Here is a 26473-nt window from a genome sequence, read left to right as displayed (position 1 = left end):
AACATTGCTTGATATTAATACATTAAGAAAGAACACTCACTTTCTAAATTAAAGATCTAGACAGGATTTCAAGAAGCTGATACAGACAGTAAAGTGTCCAGAGTGCCTAAGTAACAAAATAATAATTTCTTCACACCAAAACTGTCTCAAGTTTTCCTCCTATGGCAGGTCCTAGTTCATGCTCCTTCCTCTATAGCTACACAGCAGCTTACTTTGTCATCAGTTTCACTGCAAGTATCCGAGCTTCTCTGCTTCCTTCTTTGAATTCTCTGAGGCTCTTTACCATTCAGGAAGAGAACAGTTATCTTCTCATTATTTCTGCAGTTTCTGTCTTCCTCCTGGACAGCTTATCCAAATTTCAAATTTTCTGTGTCCTTTCCATTCCTAATGGCTGTCATGACCCCTCTCTTATCTGATTCCTGGTGGCATCCACCCTTAAAATAAATCCATGCAGTCCTCCATACAGAGATGGCTTTTGCAACTGTCTTTTGGTCTGCTGATGGTCTTGTCTGTATCATGGAATCAAATGGGGTTTCCAGGGCTAAAGATGAGAAAAAAGGAAAATGTCAGTAAAAATTATCAGGCTCTTAAAATTATCTATAGATAATATAAATATTAAAAGCCAAACCAGCCAGTCATTCATTTTGGAAGTGAGGCAATAACTGTATTTTTACACAGTCTTTTGGCTTATTTTACTAAATCCAATTGAAGATGCAGCTGCAACCTCCCAGGCTGCATTTTGGCCCCTCATTTTGAAACTGCTAAATTAGAGACAGAAATTTCATGATGTAAAGTGTCCTGATATTCATCTGGGTCACAGCACGATGAATATTGAATACATCACATCCCACACTCTGCCTGCAGTTTCTTGCAGATTTATTGTTAACATAACAGCACCTTTAGGAACAGAACAGCAGACCATATATTTTAAGACAAGTGACATCTTTGCTATTTCTAACAGCAAACTGTGGAGATGAACTAGTCCAGCCTGGAAATGTTAAGGCTTCTCTGAACAACCAGAGACATTTGGAGACCCACTGGTGAGTCAGAGAATGATAATAATTAGGTGTCTCTCAGATTACATGGAAATTTTCATGACTTTGGGCAACAGTGACCCTGAAAGCTATATTCCTGTAAAATGACTTCCAAGCATCTCCCAAGAGACGGTGACTGGTAGAGCAATGACCTTCTCAGGAGAGTAAAGAGTGACATTTAGAGAAAAATCTTTGTTTCTATTTTATGGGGTACCATGTGGTTCAGCTCATTTCCCAACATCAGTGAACAAACATACTCTGGTACAACAAAGCTGGCAAAAGAGAGCACCTAAAGACCCTGAAGACACAGTGATGGGGCAGGCAAAAGGGTGATGGCAAGCCACAGAAAGACATCAGTCCTTCCCCTGTTATTTCAATGATAAAAATATTCCAGCTCTTGGCAAGATGAAGTAAGAGGGACTATACCTGTATGAGGATGGGCTATGAAGATGGAGGGAAAAAAAAAAAAAAAATCACAGATAAGGAAAAATATCCATCACCAATTTTTGCAGGTATTGCAGTTGGAAAATATTATCCCAAATATTGCCTTAAACTGAAGCATGTGTGAGACACAGAGAGTGAGCTACTCTGCGCCCATTCATTTCTGGAGGGGCTTAATGCAAACTGGTCCCTCCATATTTAGTTTTAAGAACAGGAATGAACAATTTCACTACTTCCATTTCCTGTCTCTTATCAGAACTACAAACTGTTTCTAACTCAAGGGAAAAATACCAGACAAAATAAGCCAGTATGTGAGCAATGTAAATCTCTGTCCTCAGTGCAAGGCAACACAGGACAAAGCCTCTTGTGACAAAGAGGACCAGCGCTCAGGAAGCCTGTGAGCAATTTCTGGCTCTGCCACATGCTGGTTGCTTGAACGGGAGAATGTTACAAAGCACCATGGAGTTTGAGATAGCTGTTTCCTTCAATACTCAGTTCAAAGAGGGATATATTCACACCAGTTTGTGGCTTCAGCTGCTATGATAATGAAGCCCGTGTAGAATGAAATGATAATGCAACAATGATAACAACTACAAAGAGACAATGTACATCAGTAGCAATTAGCTGGTGTGATGGAGAGAAGGAGTCAGCATTGATATTTTTAGGCCTCCACAGACTGCAATGGCAGTTTTACCACTTGCTTTGACAAGGGAAGAATTAGGGCAAGACTCAGCATTTGTGAAAACCTCATATATTATATTTGGTGAATGTAAAGATTTTTGCAGCTTTTCACTGAACAGACACAGACCCACCTCAAAAGCTAGTTATTCTGAATGGGCAACAGAGTGCAACACTCCTGTTTCCCAGGTACACCATAGCCCATCAAACTGACCTGCTGGATACAGTGAATAACAATTTAATATTATATAACATGGGCTAGACTCACATTATAGATATATTCATTTCCAAGAAAAAAGTAGTCTTTTTTAAAATTCCCTTAAGCATGCAGACATATGGTGAAAAAGAGGTTAGAGCTCAGATGGTTGAGGGTGCACTTTCAAATTTTAGGTTGCATTGATTTAGCTGTCAGAAAGATGTTATTTACAGTTACTGAAGTGGAGCATGCTAGAATTCATGGAAACCATTACTAGAGTTCTATGTTTTCTATATGGCTCTAGTGCATAAGTTTCTTCTATAGTATGAAAGGCCTAACCAATTTTTATAGTGATTTCAATAATTACTACTTCCTAATCTCTTCAGTTAGTTACTTCACAAAAAAAAAGGTTTTTTTCTCTACACTGAATTTTACATGGCTTCTTTCTGTTTCATATCAAGTCATTTCATCTCTCTGTATGAAAGGCTTATTAACTTTGTAAAATAACACCCTGGTAATTTAAAAGCCATTCAAGTTTTTGGTTGTTTTTTTTTTTTTTTTTTTCATTTTTGTTTGCAACAGATTCAAAGAAAATTCAATTGCACTTTATTATCACTGCCAAGAAGTTGAAATTAGCAGGTGATTAAGCTCTTAAAATATTTTGAGCACTTTCCATTGCCAGCAATAGAAAATTTAAGTACAAAAACATAAACTGAAGATGACATAGTAAAACACCACTGAAAGTTTTCCTTAGGCATACTGTTTTTAAATAGAATATGGTTAAATATATTTCTTCCATTTAATATAAATCTTTGGTGAGGTCTTTTCTTCCCAAACTGCAGGTCAGTTATATATGAGCACAAAACAAGCTGAAACGGCACATCTGCTGTCACCTCCCCCATTGCACAGGACTGTTCTCTGACCCTGGTGTCCTTCATTGATTTTGTTCACACCTGGAGACCTTCCGAGAGAAGCTCACAGCCTATGTTTGATCTCTCATTTCTATAACAAGCTAACCTTTAAGCTAATGTTTAAGACATTGTTTTGCAGAGGTCACTATTAGAGCAGGGTACTTTATTTATGAATGTTAAACTTAAACCACAAGGCTGGATTTTGAGATCCCGCCTTTCAGAGTTGAGACTGTGGCATCTTGATTTGACATATAATTACAGTAATCAAATAGTTAACAGCATGGATTCCCTTGGAGTTTAATAGTCAAATCCGTTCTCTATCTTAACGACCAATGCCTCAATTAAAGCACTGGCATGTGTAATCTTAGATTTTTGTTATGGTGAGAATGATAGATATGCCCTACCTGAAATGGAAACTCAGCTGTAGTCTGTAACTTTCCACTAGCAGAAAAGTGATGTAAGTGGATAGTAAGAATGAGAAGGATTTGATTTGTTTTCAGAAAACAGACCCTGGAAATGCAAAAAAAGAGAAAAAAAATCTGCTTTACTTAGAAATGGAAATCCAGATGAAATTTTCATGCAGTTTAATATTTCCATCCAGCAGATCTGCACACAATGACACAGGTGAAACCTTGCCCACTAACTTTTAACAGCCAAAACAATATCTGCTACTTCCACATAATCACAGACTGATCATCCCTTCCATTGTTTGCAGAAGCTTGAAACTAAAATGTCTCTAGTTATTGATTTGCTACTTCTTTTTCATTTAGTCATTATTGATCACTGTTTATGTGTGTGTTCCTTGTTGAGCAGAAATTAACATTGAAAACTTCTTGGAATTCACTGCATTCATACCTACTTGACATTCCTGGGGAAGTCTGTTACCACAATCACTGTAACTGAGGTTTAAAAAAAATCTGGTTCGTTTTCTCCTCTAATCTCTTGACAGAAAAATAAACACATATATACATAATTTTATTATTATTATTATCATTGGCGCTTGCCCAGGACAGAAAATGTGGTTGCACAGAGTTTTAGCTCACAGAATTATTTCAAGCTACACAGTATTATTTAGGCTGTGGTTATCATGCCTACATTACAAAAATAAACCTCTCGGGGACATGAGGCATTTTTTCATTACTATCTGGAAGAGAAACTCTTGTGATTACCAATAAAATTGCTTGCTGGTGTGTCCATGGGAAGCCAGCTCTGAGACACATGCTGATCTGAAATTTGAGAAAAATGTGGATGGATTAGTCTAGTGGGGCCATGTGTAGGGGCTGGATGAATGAAAATATCCAAGATAGAGATGAACCATTGTTCAACTCAAGTTATTACATCTGTACCATCTGTAAAATGGTCCTCTCATTGGTCTTATTACATTCAGATTCTATCATCTTCCTAGTTTTGGTTTTTCTCCAAACACAATCAAAATCACAGGCCAAGTACGCATTTTCCGTGAAACTAGACTCTAGTCCTGCACCACCAAAAAATAATCTGTTTGCATTCTTATTATTTACCTTGTATTTGTTTTTCATCTTCCAGAATTGCCTGTTTCTATATTATGTCATTAAACATTAAGGTTAGACACACACACACACACAAAAGCAATGATTAATTCTCATGGAATTAAACAGTTTCAGGAGCTGGAGAAAAAACTCACACCTAACATTTCAGGATTTATGTTAGTAATTGCTCTAGTTGATGGCATAGTGATCACAATTAGCACCCAGAGAGATAAGGCTCTGTACAGCTTCTTCTGCAGAGGAAGGAATGAGAGGATATCTTCTGAAAGCGGAGGTAGACCGCAGACACCCACAAGACTTGCAGCCTCCACTTCTCTGGGTCTCTCTGCTTGCCCCTGCCTGTGCAAGGTCCAGCTGGAGGTGACAATCCTTGTCGTAGTAGGGCAGCCGAAGGAGAATACTGTCCAAAATCCTACCAGCTTTGCAACAAGAGATAAATTTATAGACTTTAATCCTAATCTCTATGCCTTTACTTGTATATGTTTGATTTTTAGACCACTTTAGAATTTGGCCATGTGATCTTTTTTTCCCTCCTGCATAGCATAATAGCATAGTATTTTTTCCTGTGTTCAATATTAATATGTGCTTTATTGTTCTATTCTAATTACATTCTCATTATTAAAGGGACACAATGTTTTCATCTGACAGATATTGCATCTCATTGTTCGGGAAACTTGGTTATTCTGTGCTTATTGTTATTAATAATTTGTAGTAATTGAATTGATATTAGAATATTACTCTGCTAAATCACTTTTGCTGCTAATTAAGGCACTATCTGCAACATTGCTTAGTTCCAAACATCATGCTCCTGCTTTTTAGCCTGCTGTAATTATCTGTAAGCCATTAATTTCTACTTAGGTAAGTCAGGTCTTTTAATCAAGACTCCTGTAATTTTTGCCATGGTGTGAGCTGCCATTGGTGAGAAAGAAAAGTTCTCATGGACAAAGATACTTTTGTAATGATAAATGCATCTTTTACTGCAGCCATGAAGCCCTTAGAAATATAATAGTTGTTCTTGATGGTTCCAAATTGGGCAAAAAGGAAGAAGGAGTGTTATGAGGGAAAAGTGAAAGATTACTGAAGTAATACAGCTACTCAGGATACCAGCAAAGGAAGTCACCATAGCTTTAAAATGTCTTCTCACAAAATGCTTGTCTGTAAGATCAAATCTATCACGCTATTTCTTGGGATAATATTTTCGCTGAATAAGCAACATCATTTCATGATCTGCTTAGGAACATTATTCACTTTTGCTCACAAACAAATAGGAGACACAAAAAGGTCATTTCCTGATCTTCATTAGTTCATTCGCATTAGTAATTTAAGCAGACAGCACCAAGAAAGCTGCAGTGTACAGGGGGGTGACAAGCACAGGCAGAGCCAAGCGAAGTCACATCTCACCTGCTGGAAATGTCGCCCTGAGCCCTTGTTTTGCTGCCAGTGCCACCGAGAGGGCTGCTCAGGAGAGGGACAGGAGGGTTCGAAAGCTCTGCTGGCATCTTCACCTTTTATTCAGCCCATGTGGCAGATGTTCTCTTTCCTATCCCCCCAGCTCTTGGACAGGCAGGGGCTCAGGCACTTCAGCATCATTGCAAACCCTTGTTGCATGGTTATTTATATGCATTGATCTCCTGAATGGGTATATTTTTTTTTTGCCACTGGATTTCCTTAAAAGCAGATGCAAAGCTCACCATCAATTGAGAGAACTGTCTCAAAAATAAAAGCATAAAATCAGAGGAGAAACACTGTCCTTTGGAACTGGCTTCCCCTTTGCTGAATTGCTGTGTGCTCTTGTACAAATTTTTGTTCATATTGTTCCATTGCCCCAGCAGTTATCTAGGCTGCCTCTCCTCCCAAACCACAGCACAGTCTCCATCTCATCATCTGTGCCCTGAACTCACCCTGGAAAATGGCTTTGTAGTTTAGAGTAAAATCTATCCAAACTTTGACTCACATGCTTAGATGGGCTTCCCACCAACACAAAAGTGATTTATGGAATGCAATTTCCTCATCCTCTAATATTGTCTCACTTCACACATTTATGCCAAATAGTTTTTGATGATTGATTACTTTTCCTACAGCTTATAAAAAAATGGATACCAGTACAGGCAATGTGAAAAAACTGCAGGGGTTAATCTCTAGTAATGTCTTGTTGAGCATTAATCAGATTCATATTTCAGTCATATTAGTCTAAAGCTACTGAAATCACTGATGAGATAATGCAATTTAGATCAGAATATAACATTATACCTCAAATTACTCTTTCTGATTAGATTTATTCTGCCTTACACTGAATGTAGTAGAAATAAAAGAGTTTGCTCTGCGTCTTTCTTGTAAACATTTCTGGTTTTGCAAAACAGAAATAGTATGCTCTAGGCCAGAGAAAATGTAGTCATTTATGCAATAGATATTGAATTCATATTTGCCTGGCAAGTGACCTTATCAGCTATAACTTGTCATCTTCTAATTAGTCTATTTTTTTTTTTTTAACTAAATTAACCCCCAGCGTCTCCTGAAGATAAATTGACGGTATACCAAATTATGTGTGGTGTTGCAATTAAAATGGTGGTGCATATGTACTCCACAAAGTTGCCTTAAAGAAAGGTATATCTCCTTAATATCATACCAATCTAATTACAAATTCGAATAGTGTTTATTCCCAATGATGCCCCTGGCTTGCAAGGCTTACTGACCAGTAACAATACTGTCTTCTCGTTAGAGCAGGGGTGTGAATCTCATTTTCACAGGGGGCCACATCAGCCTCCCAGTTGCCTTCAAAGGGCCAAATGTAATTTTAGGACTGTGTAAATATAACTACTCCCCAGGTGAAAATGAGTTTCACACCCCTGCTTTAGAGAGTCTAAGAATAGCCACAGAACACTAAGAGCATACAGGGAGATCCAGAGACCAGGAATACCTCCACACTGTTAATATGTATATCAAAGTACAGAAAGCAAACAACAAAGCCAGTTTTATTATTACTCTTTATAAAATCTGAAACCACATGAAGTTTATCTGGATTCCAGGTTCATTTTTGTTTCCAAATGTATTTTCAAGACTTTCTATGACATAACTACCTGAAGGGAGGTTATAGCCAGGTGGGGATTGGGCTCTTCTCCCAGGCAGTCAGCAACAGGACAAGGGGGCATGGGCTTAAACTCTGCCAGGGGAAATTTAGGCTGGATATTAGAAAGAAATTCTTTACAGAGAGAGTGATCAGGCATTGGAATGGCTTCCCAGGGAGGCGGTGGACTCACCGGCCCTGGAGGTTTTTAAACTGAGACTGGACATGGCGCTTAGTGCCATGATCTAGTAAGTGGACTGAAGTTGGACCAAGGGTTGGACTTGGTGATCTCTGAGGTCTTTTCCAACCCAGTCGATTCTGTGATAACGTTTAAATTCACACCTCTTGAAGGGTTTACTTTCACAAAATTTCTGAATGTGTTTTGTAGTGATATTTACTTTTACAAAAGCTTCCTCAATTCGAAAGTAGCGGAAAGTCATTAGCCAAAGTAGGTAAAAAAAAAACAACAAAGAACTCGGATCTTTGCCAGCTACATGACAGTATCAAAAAGACATATTCATTGTCTCTTTCCTTCTTCTCTGGCAAAATGAACTGTTAGATATTAAAAGCAGTGTAAAATTGCATCATCTGCAGGTGTGTCCCCCTGCAGTCATTTCCAGAGTAACTTTCAGTCATCAGCTCCTGAAGAGCTGGAGCATTTTAAGAGAGAGTGGAGCTCATGTTCTCAGTGTGACAAACCAGCACTGGTGCATCTGAGCTGCTTCAGGTTACTCATGGTGAGTAAGATCTGTGCTTGGTCAGTGCTGTCAAAAATGATATTTTCTGAAGAAGTACAGAAATACAATATTTGGAGCTGCACATCTACAAATTTGAAACATTTCTAGGGACAGATAGCTGCAGATCAAAAGTTCTGAAGATTTGAATTTAATTCCTTCACAATACCAGGATCCTTATATGATTTTAAATGTTACTGTATTTTACAGATCAAGACTGACCTGAAAGTTAAGCATCTAACATTTGTATGGAAAAGACTGAAATACCATGAACAGAATCGAGCCTAATTCACATTTTGTGCCTTAAATTAACTTGGTTTTACAGTTTGGGCTGTAAATCTAAACCATTTGATTTGAAAAATCAACTGAAATTCATATATATTTTAAGGAAATTCAAGATTTTATGTCACAGTCTGATAAGTGTGAAATACTGCACTGTGCTTATACATATCTAAATTATAGGTAGAAGTTGAGAAAAGAGCACTTTTGTCAGCCCAAAGTTGGACATTCACTGCAAGTGAAAATAATAAAACAACAATGTGTTATATTGCACTGACATTTTACTAAAATGCCCATATAGTTTTCAAGATAATAGAGACGTGAAAATACTAGGACGCAGAAAATAAATGCGTTAATACAAGACGTGTTGTAAATTCAGCTGAATGCAGTTATTGAGGAGAGGAAACATGTAATACCGTACTTTCTTTCCTTTAAAACTCTGCACTCTAAGCCTGCCTAAATTAGAGTTGTATCTATCATTGATTATGTCATTCCCCAGAAATATGGCCTTCAGACGGTTTGTCATAACTCTACTGATGATACTACACAGCAGACACATTAAGTATCAGTCAAGATGATACAATTTTCCAACTACTACAAGTCAAGCAAATATGTTTTCAGCCTTCTGGGACAACCCTTCCTGTAGATGGATGACACCAGACGGTGATGTATGGACTGAAAAAAAGCAGTCCCTCATGGACCTTGCTGGTGCCTTTCACTTCTTTTGATCAGGGCTCTAGCCCTCATGGTAAGAAACTTCAATACCTAAACCCCATTGAAATCAGGGGATCAGGAACCTGAATTCAAGTAACACCTGGCCTTTTGTCTTTACAGCCTGAAATTCTCCACCATCTCTATATTTTTTTTTATTTTTTTAAGTAATATTGTCATTATGTTATTTGAAGATTTTTGGTTTTTGCCTTTGCATTTTATTTTGTCTTTACATTTATTAGAGTTTACTGCTCACGTTATGGCTGTAATTGAAATACTCCCTGCCCCAACTCAGCTTCGCTGTGATAAGAAGTAGCTCCCACATTGAGTGTACTTTTTCCTTTGGCACATTATGGCATAAAACCCCTTTCCTATATTTTTTTTTTTTTCAAATTTGCTTCAGTTTGAATTTCAGCACTGGCACAGATGAGATGACTAATCCAATTTTCCTCTATGCAGAGTCCTCTTGCAGTTCTTCTGGCACTCCTACTTTTTCCCTGAATAGTCGTCATTTAGTGCCCCGTTATCTTAGATAGCAGTCATTTAGTGGTTTATTAAGCAGTAATTTAGCAGCCTGTTATCAGTTCCTACCATAGCTTGGAAAAATATGCAATCCAAGTATGCAAGATTTCTGCAGAATTACAGCATTTTTGTGATTTTTGGATTAGAGAAAAATTACAGAAAAGTAATACATGTGAAATGTTTTCCCTGTGTTTCATTATTGTCCTTGCATTAGAACTCCCATCAGGCTATTGAGAATGTTGATTGCATGATCTCTATTTCTGTTTCCAGCCCAATAAGTGAAATTGTACAAAATTGCAGAGAACTCTGTGGAATGACATAAGTATAAGGATGTCCTAAGCCTGGACTCGGTTCTGGCCACACTCATACTGTCCTTTCTGTAAGGCTGCCAGGCAGGGAGAAGGCATAAAGTTTAGATTAGTTTTAGTGTGCTTCTTAAAAGAGGGAAAACAGAGAGTTTAAATGAAGTAATGGGCCAGAGTAAAAACTAAACTGTGCCCTAAGCATTAGATACTGTAGCATAGGGGAATCAGTATAAATTCCAGCTGGAAAAATTGTTTTGCAAAATAATTTTGATGATAACAAAGGCAAAAACTTGATTTGAAATTGCAGCTTTTAGTATCTGTATGAAAGTATTTTTTTAATTAAGAAATAATTCCTGATTATTAAAATTGCCAGATTACAACAGATAATGAAAGTAGAGATAAAAAGAAGCAGCTATGAGGGTAAAGATAACAGGCGACTAAACTGTCACTGGCAATCAAGCAGGTACCAGAGATGTGGAGGTTTTGATATCTGCCTATGAAAAGGATTTCTGTTTCTGGTTTTCCTCTGGAAACACATGCGCAAGAGACACAAGAGGACAAATCGTACAAAATCTTCCCAAGTGGCATATCATCCCATGCTCTACATGCTCTTCTCTGGAGTGAGTGCCTCAGGAAGGATTAACTGGGACACCTAATGAAAACTGTGTTTTGGACTACTGCTGTTTATAACAGTAGAGCATTGAAATGATGTCAAACATGGACACTGGAAGGGGAAAGGGGCTGCCTTAAAGGTATATCAAAGGTCTCTCCCCCTTTCCAATTTTCCCCAGGTTTTTCAGCCTGCTGACACGTCCAGCAGCATTTCCACTTCACATACACCTGGTCCCAATTCCTGCCATGGTTAGGTCAGCTCTGTCTGCCGAACCCTTCCCTGTCTCTGCTCCAAAGCTGAATTTAAGTGCATCCCTATCAGGCTGCCTTTTTTTTTTTTTTTTCCTCCTTTCAATTGGGTTTTGTTTTGCTATTTATGCTGTCATTTTTTTTTGAGAATAGATCAGATAAAGGTCATTTTTAACTTGAATGGAAAACAACAGTAATTTGACAGGGAGACATTCCCAGCTTGCCAGACATCAGAAATGTTGATATCAGCTCCTTTAAAACAGAGACTATAGACAAAAATTGCCCAAGCAACTCAACTGCTAGCAGTTATTTACCCAAAAATGCAGTGATGTTTGTGGCTTCTGCTGAATTTTAGGATGCCATTACTGGAAAGACTTTAACTTCATTTCTGTTTGCCCAGAAAGAGATCATCATGAAGATATTAAATAGTCTCAAAAGATGATGGCTTTGAATAGTGTCTTTTGGCTGATCTATAATCATTTGCTTTGGCAATTTTATTCAACAACATTAGTACTGATCGCTTATGCTGTGTTCCTAATTATTTCTGAAATATTGTGCCGTTGCTCATGCTGAAATACATAATGAGCAAAGCAGTAGGTTAGTTCGAAATGCAATATTCTAACTAGTTTTTAATCAATGAGTGATAATGATACCTTGTGTTTTGACTTTCACTGTTTAATTGCCAGTAATAAAACAGATCTTAGTTGATGACATTTCACAGAGTTCAGTTTCGTTTTTCTCTGTTTATTCTATTTATTTTAAAAGTGCCTGGGAGCTTTCAGTGTCTGACACAATAACATAATATACAATGCTAATTATATTTTGGTTGCCTAATATTTTCCACAATAGAGGATTATGATGTCCTTTCACGGGGAGCTGTTGCACCTCACTGTTTTCAGCAGGTTGCTGAAATGCAGTAGGTGTCTAATGGTAAAGCTATTTTCCATGAAATCCCAATGAGATTTTTTTGAGATACAGACTGTTTAAATCACTATTTCCCTTCTGCTTCTTATGATAGTAGCATGTTGTTTTGTTTTGTTTTGTTTTTTGCCAGGATGCCAAAATAATAATTAAACATAAGTACTCTAAAGATGAGGCGGATCTGCAGGTCATGCTATACAAGAAAGTATATCACAAAGTACATCACATCTAAACAGCCATACTGGCTTAAAATAAAGGTGCATCCAACTGATTATGAGAGAGTCAGCCAAAGTAGACACTTAAAGAAGACTTGTAAAAGCAGAGACGGCATATAGCTATGCTGTATATTCTTCTACTTTTATGTTACATGCAATACCCGGTCCAGAGCAGAACGGGGATGATTTTTCAGACACAATTAAACCAAATCCCCTGGGGGCAGAGAATTGTGCCATATACCCCACACCAGGCAGCAGTTCTCTACTTCTATGGCAACGCAAAGAGCTAAGAGGGAAAGCAAAGAGACATTTTTGCTTGACCCTTGAGTTTCTTCATTAACCAACAGTCAATTTTGCAATAGACTGTACCTGATTTTTGGTACAGACTTTTTTTTTTTGTTTAATTTTAAGTTCCAAATGTAGTTTGTCTACTAAATGCATGTTAATACTGTGATGACAGGCATATGTAAATCAGTCAGTCAATACGATAAATATTTCGATAATATCCTGCCTGATTAATCTAGCTTTAATCAGATCAGCCTTAGGTTTAAAATGTTATAAATATCTCTTGCATTCCTCTTCAATTATATGTAAGAAAATAAAGATCTTTTTAATCTTGCCTGGTTTGACATTACCTTAATTGCTTAAAATGATTTATTTTCCAAGATTTTATTCCCAAGTTATCAATCATCTGAAAGCAAAAAGTAGGTGGCAGCCTGAAATTTCTATATCAGATCTTCCTGTGCCCTAAGGATTTTTGCTGTGGTAGTAATTTGGACTACAAAAATAAATTATCTTCACATGTTTTTCTATTATCTTCATGATCTCTATTATTTCTAAGCTTTATTCCAGAATATAAACCTTTCTATCTACATACAAAATAATTTCTGATGTCAAGTTTTTACAGCTAGTTCCTGACTGACTTCATTCATGCCTGTTATTTAAACCCTAGTGGGAAAAGCAAGAATCTACGAAGCAGCCATTTCGTTCCAGTTATTCAAAGTAAATAAGTAAAATTTAAATAACATGTACACAGACCTTAAACATCCACCTACAATTTAAGTCTGTTACAATGGTGATTGTATCTAGCTTTCCACAAGGTCTGGGACTCATAACACTGAAAAAAAACCAAAATGCTTCTTCACATTACAACATTTCCTTTTGAACAGAATGGAAATTACAAAGTGTGCCCTCTGGAAACAAAACAGGATTCATTGTTTGCTTTAGTATGTTCATACTCTTTACAAACTAGCCTTTTTCATAATTTCTTTTTCATTCCAGTGTGGCTGGATTTTTGCTAGTAAGCATCTGCTTGAAGATAATGCAGCTGTCATCAGTAGCAGTTGCACACTGAAATCTTAGTTTTCAAACACTAAAGTATTTAGTACATCAATTATCATTATTACGTAGCTTGTAGACAATATAAATAGAAGAGCAAAGAGACATTCTTAGCAGATCTCTTCCCTCTTTCCCTATAGTGTGTGTGTATTTATGTGTGTATTTGCTAGCAAGGATGCCTATATTATATATATTTATGTATGCACATAAGTATAGGATAAGTATACGTTACACAGGACAGTGTTTCTCATACAGAGAAGACTAAGAAAAAAATGGAGTATCAGTTGCTTATACTTTGTTCAGTAGGGATTAGGCCACTGAAAGGCTTTCACTGACTTCAAAGCTCATACTCTCTACATAGAAAAAAATTAAAGAATTGATGAAGCCTGAAACTGTATCTACTACCAGCTATGAAAATGTTAGCCAAACTTAGCATTCGTCAGGCTGCTGCACATTTTCTATACTGAAATTGTAGTCACACTGGGGAAATAATTAAAAAAAAAAACAACAAGTGTCCCAGTAAATTCAGTTGTAATTGATCCATATTTTCCCAACAGATTCCCCAAGTCTTTCTGCCATGGGGCAGGAAGAGAGGTGCCAAGAAAGATGGTAAAGATTTGTGTAAATGAACTTTTGAGGCTTGGTTGTCCCAGATAGCCCAAGGTAGCCAGGAACGGGGTGGAGGAGTAAGACATTTCAGTCTAGCTTCTTGAAACCACTCGGATGGTTTACCCTAACAAAGAAAAAGGGAGAAAAGAGAGGCAAAGCTCTTCCTTCTCCCAGGCTTGCTCAGGGTCGAGAGGAAGGAGGCAATGGAGCAATTCCTTTTTATCTCCTTCTGCCTCCCGAGTCACTGGATGGGAGCACAGGTCTGCAAGGCAAGATGCTTAATGAAAAGGCTGAAATGGGTCTGAAATGGAAGGTCTCTGTTTTTCGTTTTTGTTTTCCCTGGTTTTGAGTACAAGCAGAACTGTAGCTCGCCATGTTGTTACATGCTTATTCAAATCGGTGTTTCTCTCTCTCCTCTTTTCTACAGAGCATCTATCAACAGTTGCAATGGAGTTTTGGGGTCATCACACAAAAACCCAGAGCTGATCAACACTAACAGTGACAAAATTAGCTGAGTTTAATTAATCACCATCCTCTTAAGACAGTAAAGCACAGTTATATTTTGTATGAAAAAAATTACAAAGAAAAAAAGTGCTGGATTTATTTAACTGTTATGATATTAAATGATATAGCTGTTATCTTTTCCTGTATTGTAAATTATTGAATTAAGCCTTCAGTCAGGTTGGCAATGGTGCCAAATGAATATTACAGCAGTACAATGCAGCAAACAGTATCTGTCATTGAATCTAGGTCTCGCTTATAACTGAAATTACAGTGAACAAAACACTTGTGCAGTAGATTGGAAAGGTTCATTCTTATTTATTCATCTTGCCTAGTAACACAAAAACTAATGAAATTTCATTGAGAAGAGTGCACGTCAGAATTACTATACATCATGAAGACACATCCCTCTAACTTCATTGTGGATATTTGTCTCTGTAATTAGGTGGCTGTTCCACAATAGTTCTGTATCTGAAGGACACAATCAAGTTCATGACATAAGAAAATCACTTTCACAAATAAAAAGGCTTCTTTTATCTTGTCTACATCTTGCACGATAGCACAAAAGTCTTCAGAAAATCTTTCAATACAGCCAATGAAGTCATGCGCAGTTAGTAATTATAGCATTATTACTCACACATTTATTTATTTATTTTTTAATAGAATATTACATTATTAATGCAGTTCACACACTGGTCTGTTTATAGCCCCTATACCTTTTCAGGCTATTGTACCTTTACACATATGTCCACAATAAATTGTTCATAAATCTGTGCTCATCTGTAACCAAAAGTGTAAATTAGTGAAGCTCCATTGAATGCTATCTAGAATGCTTCAATTATGAGCAATTTTCCTTCATTGTATCTTGAACTTCTGGATTGGAATCTTTAGGGAATATTTAGGTTTTGTATTGAATAAAGTTAGTATTGTGTAAATCTGAAGTAAGAATTTGGTTGCTGTAGACAGTATGATGCAGTGAGAAACATCACATTTTGACATGTAGAGATCTAGCTTTAATTATATTGGAATTACAATGTGTGTATCTGTTAGCCTAAAATGCAGGTGGCTAATAAATTCACTGATACCCAATTAGATTCACAGAAAGTTACTTCAAGTGTTGAAGCGATACTGGTTAATCATAATAGAACTGTTAAAAATATATGAGCATCAGATGTTGACAAAATCTTTTGTTGATATGTATATTCAATTGAAAAAGCCTCAGAATTCAAGAATACGCTTGGTTTTGCACAATATTTCCATAATTATTACCTGTGATACATTGCACTTTATTTTTATATGCTAGAATCTGGCAATCCTGACAGCTGGTATATTAGTAATTAAAATAATATTTTATAGTCTTATTATTTGTTTTCACACCCAAATACTACAGGAAAATGTGCAGTAAGTGCATTGCTTGCCACATCACGTTTAGGTCACCCTACCTACATATTTATGTTTAATATTAGAAAAAGCCTTGTAATATTTGTATAATTTTTCAAGGAATACAACCTAGGGGATACAGAATAGTTCTCATTGAAGATAATTAAAACTTCTGTGCCATTTGCTGAGAATGGAGACACCCTAACTATTCCGGTCTTGAGCCACAGGCAACCTGCCCATGAGGGCTCCAACCCTGTTGCTGGGAAATGGCAGGTTCACAGCTACACCTCCTTTCATCTCCATACACTCACTGTTTTTCAAATCTACAAGGAAGGGGTATCGCTAGCTTACTGTGTCCCAGATTAAAGGGATGCCTTGCACTGTTGACTGTCATTTTATAGACAGCTTCATATAGAAAATCTAGACTCAAGCGCAAAGCTTCAATTCATTACTGAGAGTTTCTCTGACTTCAGTGGGGCCAGGACTTCACCCTGCACGCCTCCTCGACACCTACCTCTCTCCCTACATCAGAGTTAACTAAGTGTCTTTCTGGTTTTGGTGTCTGATAACAGAGACAATGTGGAATTTCACCACTACTCCCAATTTGACTTTTTCAAGAGAAGCTGAAACTTGAAAGGAACCCTGTGTCTCTGGAGCTCTTTGCATCAATGTCTGAAGGGAGAAAACACATGAAAGTTGAAGGCCCTTTGGGAAAATCCTACAGGTTTTAGGTTGCTTCTGCCTGCTCAAGCCTATAACATCTCTTCTAATCTCCCTTTCTCTGTAGTCTCCTGCTTCACTCTCTGATTGAGAACTGAGTGTCATTAAGAGGGAGAGGAGGGAAGCCTGCCTCCCATTGCCTTTAGTACTGACAAGTTGGTTTTTTTTTTTCCAGAATGCTTTCATGGGCCCTTTTATGCTTCTTACTTCTTCTCCCATCTTCTGTTCAGTGTTAATGCCTGATTCCCTGAACTGATGTGTATTACTTTATTCTTTCCTGTTAGCAGTCTCTCATTTTGCCATCTGCCATGCTAATTTTAAAGTCCTTGAGCTACCTGGTCCAGGCTTTTAATGAGGAAAATAAAAATTCCGTTTTGCTTCTGACAAGATTCAATCAAAAGTCCTAATATCATTTTCCAGGAAAGGCTCAATCCCATTTAAAGATCCGTGGGCCCTACAAATTCCCCCTCTTCCAATTAAAACTTACTAATTTCTTCAGCTGTGAAGAAAATTAAACATGTTTTGAAGTCATTCGGATTTTTCATATATTTGCTGCTCATGCTGTCATTACAAGGAAGAAGTCTCTAGCTCACCTATACCATCCTTTTTGCTAGAACTGACAGGTGTTTTACTATCAAGCTGATTTAAAAGAGGCCTCTTAATCAGGTGTCAGCTTTGGCCCATAAAGTCATATTAATGTTTTGAATCAGATATGAGGCTCTATCTAAGGCACATTAAGAAAGATTCATTAGAAACTCACTACCCCTGGAATTTACAGCCTTCCTGGAACTTAATAGCCTGGATAAATTCCTCCGTATCTGGTTTGCTTATGTGAATTATGGCAGTTTTGCATTTAGAAACTTTTGGGAGAACAGGTTTTACCATTATTCTGGCCTCTTTATTCTAACAACCTTTGGTAAGGATACACTGATATTCTATGTATATGACTACCTAGGCAGAAGCATGACTCTTCCATCCCTGCTGCTTGAGTCCAAGTGGGGAAAGAACATCCCTAGCCCATCATTTATTTGGGGTGCTTCAATGCAAGACCTCTAGCTACTTGTTCTATAACACACAGCACAAAGGACTCCTAATCTCCAAGAAGCTCCACAAAATGTCATGGTAACAGAAACAATCACAGAAGCTGCAAATATTGCAGATTTTGGATCTCTCAAACCAATAGAACTCTATGTTTCTGGTCCTTGAACAAGGAATCCTCTTGAGTTTGTCTACTAGGAACAGATTTACTCAGGCAAACAAAAAGCCTTATGTGGTCTTTCTCTGCAAATGGGGCATGGTGTTTATCTGATATTACTGACCAATTTGGGGCAACAGTAATTGCAACTCCACTTTGAAAAAGAAAACCAAAACACACAATAGAAAGGAAAATACGTATTAGGAAAAGGATAAAAAGTCAGCTGGTTTGTAACGCTGGCCCAATCAGTTATCTGTATATATTTATATGTTACAGACTGGGTCCTGGCCAGCCTCAGTTGCTCTCAGGCGTTATTGCTTAGCATTTCTATTTAAGCAGATACCCCATAAGGAGCTGAATGTGAAGCCATCCAAACAACAGGAAAGAACAAAAAGCAGGATTTGGCTGGAAATTAAGTTGACTAACTTTGGACTCCAAATTTGTGTCTCATTCTCCTTGTCTGGATGGGAAAGTGCATAAGCTTTTAAATATTTACTGTGACTAACCAAGAACTCCTTGACTACATTTGTTATGAATATTGTAGCCCAATATAACTAACCATTGCCCATAAAGCAATGAGAAGAAAGCACTGGGATATCCTCTGCTGATACATAATTATGAAAAAAATAGGCTTCCTCCTCTTCCATTGGCACTGCGTTAATCTCGATATTGGCTGAAGACAATATCATATAATGATTAAAGGAATCTTGTTTCATTTTCATACTTTAGATTTTAATTCAGACTAGCATAATTATGGAGATCAAACTGATTTGGTATCATAAAGAAATACATTTTAACTTCTTATAAAACACTCCATAACAATAAATTATATTTGCTTTCAACCAGTATGCTGAGGATTTGCACACAAGTTTTGTGTATAAAAATGATAAATTTAATCAAATATTCATGTTCCAATAGATTAAAAAGATCGAAATTATTTAAATTTTAAAAAATATTAAACAATCTTACAAAATTTCATTTGTCATATGTATCTCTGGAGAAATCATGGTGACTGGTATCAAATTTGGAGAATGAAAGAGAAATATATGACTGTTCTCTATACAAAACACAAAAGGATGGATCAGGAAATTAGAAATGACCACTCTGACCTTTTCTATAAATAAGAGATGGACTCACAACACACCATTGGCTCAAAAAGTGCACATCATTTCTCACAAATTCGGTGTTATTCTCTATTGCAGATCAGGCAGGAAGAAAAGGATATTAAAGAGAAAACAAAATGATAGCATGAAACTGCCTTTACTAAAATTCATGGACAATGTTTTTGTGATAGGGTCTGCAATGTGTCTACTGTAAAGGAGGTGTTGAGGTACTTGTAAACTATTGTGTCCTTATTCAACACTGTGCTGCATTAAGGATACTGGAAGGGGATACAAAACTAAGATATTCAAAAGTCTGCAAATGACAAATGAGTCTAAATTCCACTTAGAACTCATCAGGGAAATTTAATTTAATATTTACCAAAATATTTACATTTTCATCAACTAAATCAGGGGGTTTTATGTTCATCAGGTAACTCACCACCACTAACTTCAGGCCCACCCAGCTACATTTATTTTAAAAAATGGAACAATGATCCCTAGTTCATTTTGGTGCTTTAGAAAAACTTTTCACTGGCAGTTCTGGGAAGGTAATGAGAATGACTAACAGGTTAAGTCAATTAACCCAGAAGGGAAGAAAATTCCTGCCAAAGAAAAGAGAAGTCAAAGGATCAATTGCAGAAACAGTGAAAAAAGAAGTCTTAAAAATTGTCAAGGGATTAAAAATAGAAGAGGAACAGGAAAAGAAACAAAGATCATTTAACTGTGTCCAGCCACCATCTCTGAGAGCCACTTCGCCTTTCCTCACATGGTTTTCTGAACAAATTGTCTTTTCAACTCACTACAACAAGAAAGGCTACTATAAGAAACAGATTTCTGGTTTATTTTAGAACCATTTGATCCTGAAAAGTATGAAATAAAGGAAAAATAGTGTAAGGTCTTGGGCCAATTTTGGGAGATGTGTAATCTTTCTGATCAGAAAGTTAGAACTCTAACATATGAGCTATTTATTTTTCCTACAGCATCTTTCTCTGTGACTAAAGACCTCTGGAAGAACCACAATATAAAGAATAATAATAATAAAAAGATGTATTTAAGCTCAAGACAGAGATAATGGCTGAAATACACACTTGTCTTTAGGTATTTGAGTAACCCTACCAAAAGCGAACAGCAAGGTCATATCATGTCTTGAATGCAGTTCAGCAACAGCTTTTTTTCACTGGGTTTGCTTCATATTTTCTGAGATTTTCACCTGTGTCCACTAGTTATGGATAAGTCATGAAATATTTAGAGTCTACTCTAAGTTCACACATAGTCTACAAAGTTTAACAGAATGAAAAAGTTAAGGAAATTGATACTTTTTATGGGATTTACTACATTTTATGGTCTGTCATGTCACTTATAACATCACATATAATGTTCAGCCAAGTTTAATATTTTATCTTCAAACCACTAACACATCTCAGCTGTTTACTATCCTGACTTACTTTATATCCTAAACTGAGAGGATGTATTTTTTCTTTCTAGTATACCCATGCTATCTCCTTTATAAAATGAGATATGCCTTAAATACGATGTGTCTACCCAAACAGCCATTATGGTATGAAAAATAATCAAACTTTTTTGACTGCTATGTTGAATTTTATTCTGATTCTTTCGGAGGCTATTTTTCACAGCTACTGCTCATGAAAACACACTCACAGCTGGGCTGAATTTCTGAGTTTCCAAAGGACATCCAGTGTAAATCAGGCTAACAGACACACACGAATTGCCACGTTAATTAAGATATGGGGTAAACATTGTGATTATCAGATGCCATCTTTAAAAAGGCTTCGAGTCAAAAAGCTTAAGTATAAAACATTTTTATTTGTTCATCACTCTCTAGAGTTTTGCCAGATGTTCTTTGCTTTAGATCCACTGAAGCAGAAAAGCCTGGCTACATTCATCAGTAGACAACAATTTTAATCTTTTAAGCTTAAAAAGATGGATTTGCTAACTTTTCTGATTTAGTTAAAAATATTTCAGATATTAAATTAAGACTAAAAATTAATTATATTTAAGAAAATAAATATTATATTCTTATTACTTAGATAAAAATTATTCCTACAATTCCAGGATTAGGACTTTCAGAAAAACAGCAAGTGTCACAAAAAGACAAAAGTTGACAACAATGATGATCTGGCTCTTTTAAAATTTAGAGGAAATAGATTTAAGTGGTTGAAAACTACAATGGGAGATGAATCTGTGTAGAGCTCCTAGTTTTTGGGGTTAATACATCCTTTTCCCAGCTGTGTATGCAAACTTTTTGGGTTTCTCATGTAGGACATCTGAGAACCGGAGGATGATTCAGTTGCTAAGCTTTATTTGAGGATCTGGGATCATTTATTAGTTCTGTCACTAGTATTCGGTTATAGCTGTAAACAAATCACTTAATCCCCATGAAAGTTTTCCTTCCAGTAATCTCTGAGATTTTGAGGAAGCAAATGGGTCTCACCACAGCCAACAGCTCTGTTGTTCCTTTGTGTTAATATGCTGTAATTAGACTCTGTGGATCACTGGGAAGATACAGGTTCTAGTGAAAATAATGAATAATCAACCTATATTTAATGCTACTTCTGTTTTAAAAGGGCCCAAACAAAGGGAAAAGCAAAACAAAAGCTGAAGTATACAAAAATAATATATCGAAGGATGTGAGGGGTTGGAGGAGAAGGAAATGCTAGAGGTCCTCCCTTTCCCTCTCCCACTGTATGAACTCTCATGGACCATAGCAAAATGTCTGTGTTACTAGAGTTTTGCTGCAGTCAGTGAACTCCTGTCTGTCAAAGGGTGACATGAGGCTGACACATCCACTTCACCACAGAGCAGGGATGTAGAAGCACCAAACGCAAAAAACCCCAGTTTCACCTTTTCCTGTTTCCAGTCATGATCTAAAGCACAAGTATGAGGTAGATGGGAGAGATTTAATAGATGGCCTTACAGCTTCCATAGGAAATATGCAAAGAAGCTAGTCTCCACTGTTACTTGCAAAATAAATCACAAACACCCAGGATATGTGATTTTATTATCAATCAGGCTTGAAATATTTCCTCCTTAATAGCCAAATGTCTGGAGGTGGATTCTCTGATGAGTATAATAGCAGACCTTAACTTTTGACTGAAAGCAAAGGACACCAAAGGACACCTTAATGTGTAAGGATACACTAAAGAAGTCTAATCTTAAATTATTGTTTTTCTTTCACAGGGGAAGAAACCCTTCAAGGTCCTATTTTTATCCAAGAGCCATATGATGTTACTTATTCCATGGGCTCAGCAAATCCAGAAATCCTACTGAACTGTACAGCTAAAGGATATCCACTCCCATACTACAGGTGAAGTCAGCTTTGGAAAAGTATTCTGTCACTGTAAATCTTATAACTGTGCCTTAGACAGTAGTACATGATCATACATGCCTCAAAATATGTTGAGAATATACACAGGTATAGTAAATTCAAGGAATTAAGGGAAAACAGTCTACTGTTAAGAAAATTAACATGGGAAAAGGAAGTGCATCCTTGAAAAATTAGCCCCAAAGTATCTGAAAACATACCAAATTCCTTCTGAATGTACAGAACAGCTGTGATAAATGGAAAATTTGAGATGTGCATCTGTATTTGATAAAACTTTTCATACATCAATATCTCAGGTGGGGGGATTGAACTAGATGATCTTTCGAGGTCCCTTCCAAACCCTGACATTCTGTGATTCTGTGAAATGCTTGGAAAGCAAAAGAGCAACATCGTTGCCCTCTTCTAATTCTAACACTTCATATACATATTTATAGCTTTTATTTAGAGAAAGAGCAAAGCACAGCACTGATATCTAGCTTACAATACTCTGTAGTCTCAATAAAACCTTGGTATATAGGATTGTTTATTCAATAACTATGGACTTACCAAAAGTAGGTTGTTGCACTAAGGATCTGGAAATCTAATAGGAGGAAAAGCTTTAAATCTAGAAAAATGACATTAATTTCTTCAGAAAAGAATGGGGAAAATAATGGCTAGGAAAAGGAAAATTAAAAAAAAAAAAAAAAGAAATTGTTCATGCAAGACATGAAAGAAAATTGTGCCCTACAAAATAGGCTCACATAACTTTTAATTGCTCACACAACAGGTTCCTGGGTGTCACTGGTGTCACTACTAGTTACCAACCTAGCTTTTGTACTTCATATATTAATTTGTTTCCAGATATGGTGATAGTAAAGGAATACTGTATCTCCTTTTGCAACATAACTTGTCTTTATATAAGTGGAAATCCTCAGCCATTTCCCATCCCATTTGTTCTTCCAGTTTTCAACATGAACATCCACTTGTTAGTATCATGAATTTCAAGTATTTCCAGTTCATCCATCCATCTTCTTCATATCCATTCATACAGGCAGCTTTCTCAGAGACCTATAAAAATTATTTGCTCTTGCATTCCAACAGTAGACTTCTCACATGCACAAGTAGTAGAGACAGCAGGTTTCATTTGGCAGGAGAGCTACAAAGTATCTTCCAGATGTATATCTGATATTCCTATTTTATCTTTAATTTTCTAATGCTTCTTCCCATCCATGAATTAGATTCATTGTTTTCTTTGTACTAAAAGGACATTTTGAAAATCCTCTGTTATTCTAGTAAGACCAGATCAACATCTAAGCATAGATCCTGAACTGCCTAGGTCAGTTAGAAGTTATCAGACTATCACTGCTGCCTTTACAACCTGGGAGATTTTCACCATGACTTGGAAGGAACAAGAAGGCTTCAGCACTTTTCTTTCATTTCACTCGAGCTAATGCCAGTTCTATCAGATAAGGATTGAGCCCATATATTTAAGTTTCCAACAATTTTAGATAAATCAAGTACAGTATGAAATTTTAATCATATCCTTTGTTGAGTGATGAAAAAGAACCGCACTAAAGAGAGCAAGGTTTTTCTTTGATACAGAAATGCAGAACAACTACAACAGGAATAAAGTTATATCCAAACTAATTTATAATTTAGCAAATTTATATAAATAAATGTGTGTTAATACATTTTATTTAAAAAAAAAATGCTTAGCATTTCCTAAAAGTCTTATTTTGTTTTGTGTTGTATTATATTAGTATTATAGAGCCATTGAATATAACAGTAACTTTTTGCAACTTCATTTTGAAGTCCTCTGTCTAACAATCACAACTCAAGATTTACATAGAACTGAAGTAGGCTAAGGATTAAGTAATAAAAATGAGAAATTTCCTTTGTTGGAAGTAATGGAGAACACAGATCTGTTCACAATGGAAACAAAAATATGACTACAAATATCTTTAAAATCAGAATATGTTATGAAATCTATATAATTGCCCTCATAAACGCCATTTTATCTATTATCACTTTTTTCTAAACAGTCAAAATTGTTTATAATTATCAGGTGCATTATTTCAATTGTTTCCCAGTGTGACATTGGTGGTAAATAAACACAACCTTTCAAATTAGATTTATTAATTTTTTCCACTCAAGATTTTCTGTTACAGCTGATGGAGGGATTATCATCAGCTAACTTAAGGAATGAATTTTACTTTCCTGTTTACAGCCCAGTCAAGAACATATCACAGTTCCACAGTTTTCTTTCGTTAAGTAACTCAGTGTAATACAAGTGGCCATCCTCCATGCTGGGGAGACAGGGAGGAGAAAGGGGAAGGAAAAAAAAGTTATCTAGAACTTTCCTGTTTGGTCTCATCTGCTTAGTTTTAACTCATCACACTTTTCCTGAGTTTACATTCAGCATCCAGAGTAATCATGTAAACTGGCTTTTTCATGCAAGTTTTTTTCCTCCCAGTAATCTACACACAGAGTAGTCAATTCATCAAATAAATAAGAAATCCAAGAACAGCATAAGTATTATTCATTATAACAATATTTTAATATTTCAGCATAATGTAGAATGATGCAGCAAAAATAAATAGTTTCGAATTCAATCCAAATCAAAGTACCAGAGAAGATAACTGTAACAGACAGATAAAAGTGAGGGGAACAGAAGCATAATGTCTACAATGATTGCAAATGACATAAAATACATTCATAATCGTTGCATCAAACTGTTGAAAGATTCTCAGTAAACCCCAAAATATATTTACCTTATTCATACCCTTGATAAACAAATGACAACCCTGCTATGGGGTACTTGTTCACTAAAATGCTGTCCCATGATTCCCTGCAGATTCTGCCTCAGAAGTGGACTAGAACTAGAAATGCCTTCAAGCTCTGTTGTCTTGCTCACAGTCAATAGTTTTTAAACTTTTTATTTCCTTCCTCTATGGAAATGCTGTATACTAGGGGATTTGCAAGTCTTTTTCTCCCCCAATTACAAGAAAGTCTCAGGTGACTTGGCAGGAATGTAAGTAATCTAAGGAACACAGAGCACAATGAAGACTTTAAAAAACTATGTATTTTTATTACAGCAGAACACTGGAAAAGTATTCAGGGAATCATATATGCACAGAAAGTAGTTCAAATTAGGGAAAGATAAATGCAAATTAAGAGCTTCTAGCAATGATGACACATCCAAACATGGTTTGTAATACTTATAGAATTTTACCTGTAGAGCTGGAGAAAGCAGTTCTCTTTCAGCAGGAAAATAGAATAGTCCAAAAGGTACCTTCGTTTAAAAGGCAAGTAAAACGTTAATAAAATATTGTATATTAAGCTATCAAAAAGATTTTAATATTGCTTAAATGGATTTTTTTACTAATTCCTTAATTGCTTCAACATTCCTACATTGATAGTTTTACTGAAAAGGATACACCTTAACATTTAATTTCCAAAAAAGAAGTCACATCTTCTGAAAGAAAATGTTTCCTTTTTCTAAGCAGTTTCTATCGAACGATACTCTCTCCCAGATTCATTAATCATACAAATTGGACTCATTTAATTATAGCTATTTAGACATTAGATAGAACTGCACAGTACCTTCAAAGATGTGATCAGAAGTTTCCTGGTTAATTGCCCACTTATCAGAAATCATAAACTTATGTCCAAAGTTAACATTTTCCTTAGCAAAAAAAAAAAAAAGAAGATTGTAGGTGACCAAAAGACACTTTTATCTCACTGAAACAAACTTTCTGCTCTGAAGTTCATTACCAGCCTGTGTAAGTGTTGGATTGCAAGTCCAATGCCATATGCTTTGTATTTTTAATACAAAGTGGTGAGTCCAGGCTGAGGGCTCCATTTTCTCAGCTCTGCTGGATTTACTTGACCGTGAGTGAGGGTGTAG

General features: G+C 36.4%; 1 protein-coding gene across 1 annotated transcript in view; it reads left to right on the top strand.

Moving 5' to 3' along the window:
• The window catches only part of LOC309443302 (contactin-6-like), a 140323-nt gene that overhangs the window by 31735 nt on the left and 82115 nt on the right, over nt 1–26473 (top strand). Inside the window, exon 3 of the mRNA XM_082060086.1 lies at nt 22443–22569. Within this exon, the coding sequence (XP_081916212.1) occupies nt 22443–22569 (127 nt within the window). The remainder of the gene's footprint in view (nt 1–22442; nt 22570–26473) is intronic.

The sequence above is a fragment of the Streptopelia decaocto genome (genome assembly GCF_964273445.1).
Source record: "Streptopelia decaocto genome assembly, chromosome: 8".
Taxonomy (NCBI): domain Eukaryota; kingdom Metazoa; phylum Chordata; class Aves; order Columbiformes; family Columbidae; genus Streptopelia; species Streptopelia decaocto.
Note: the sequence above shows the minus strand (reverse complement) of the source record. Positions and strands in the feature narration are given on the sequence as shown.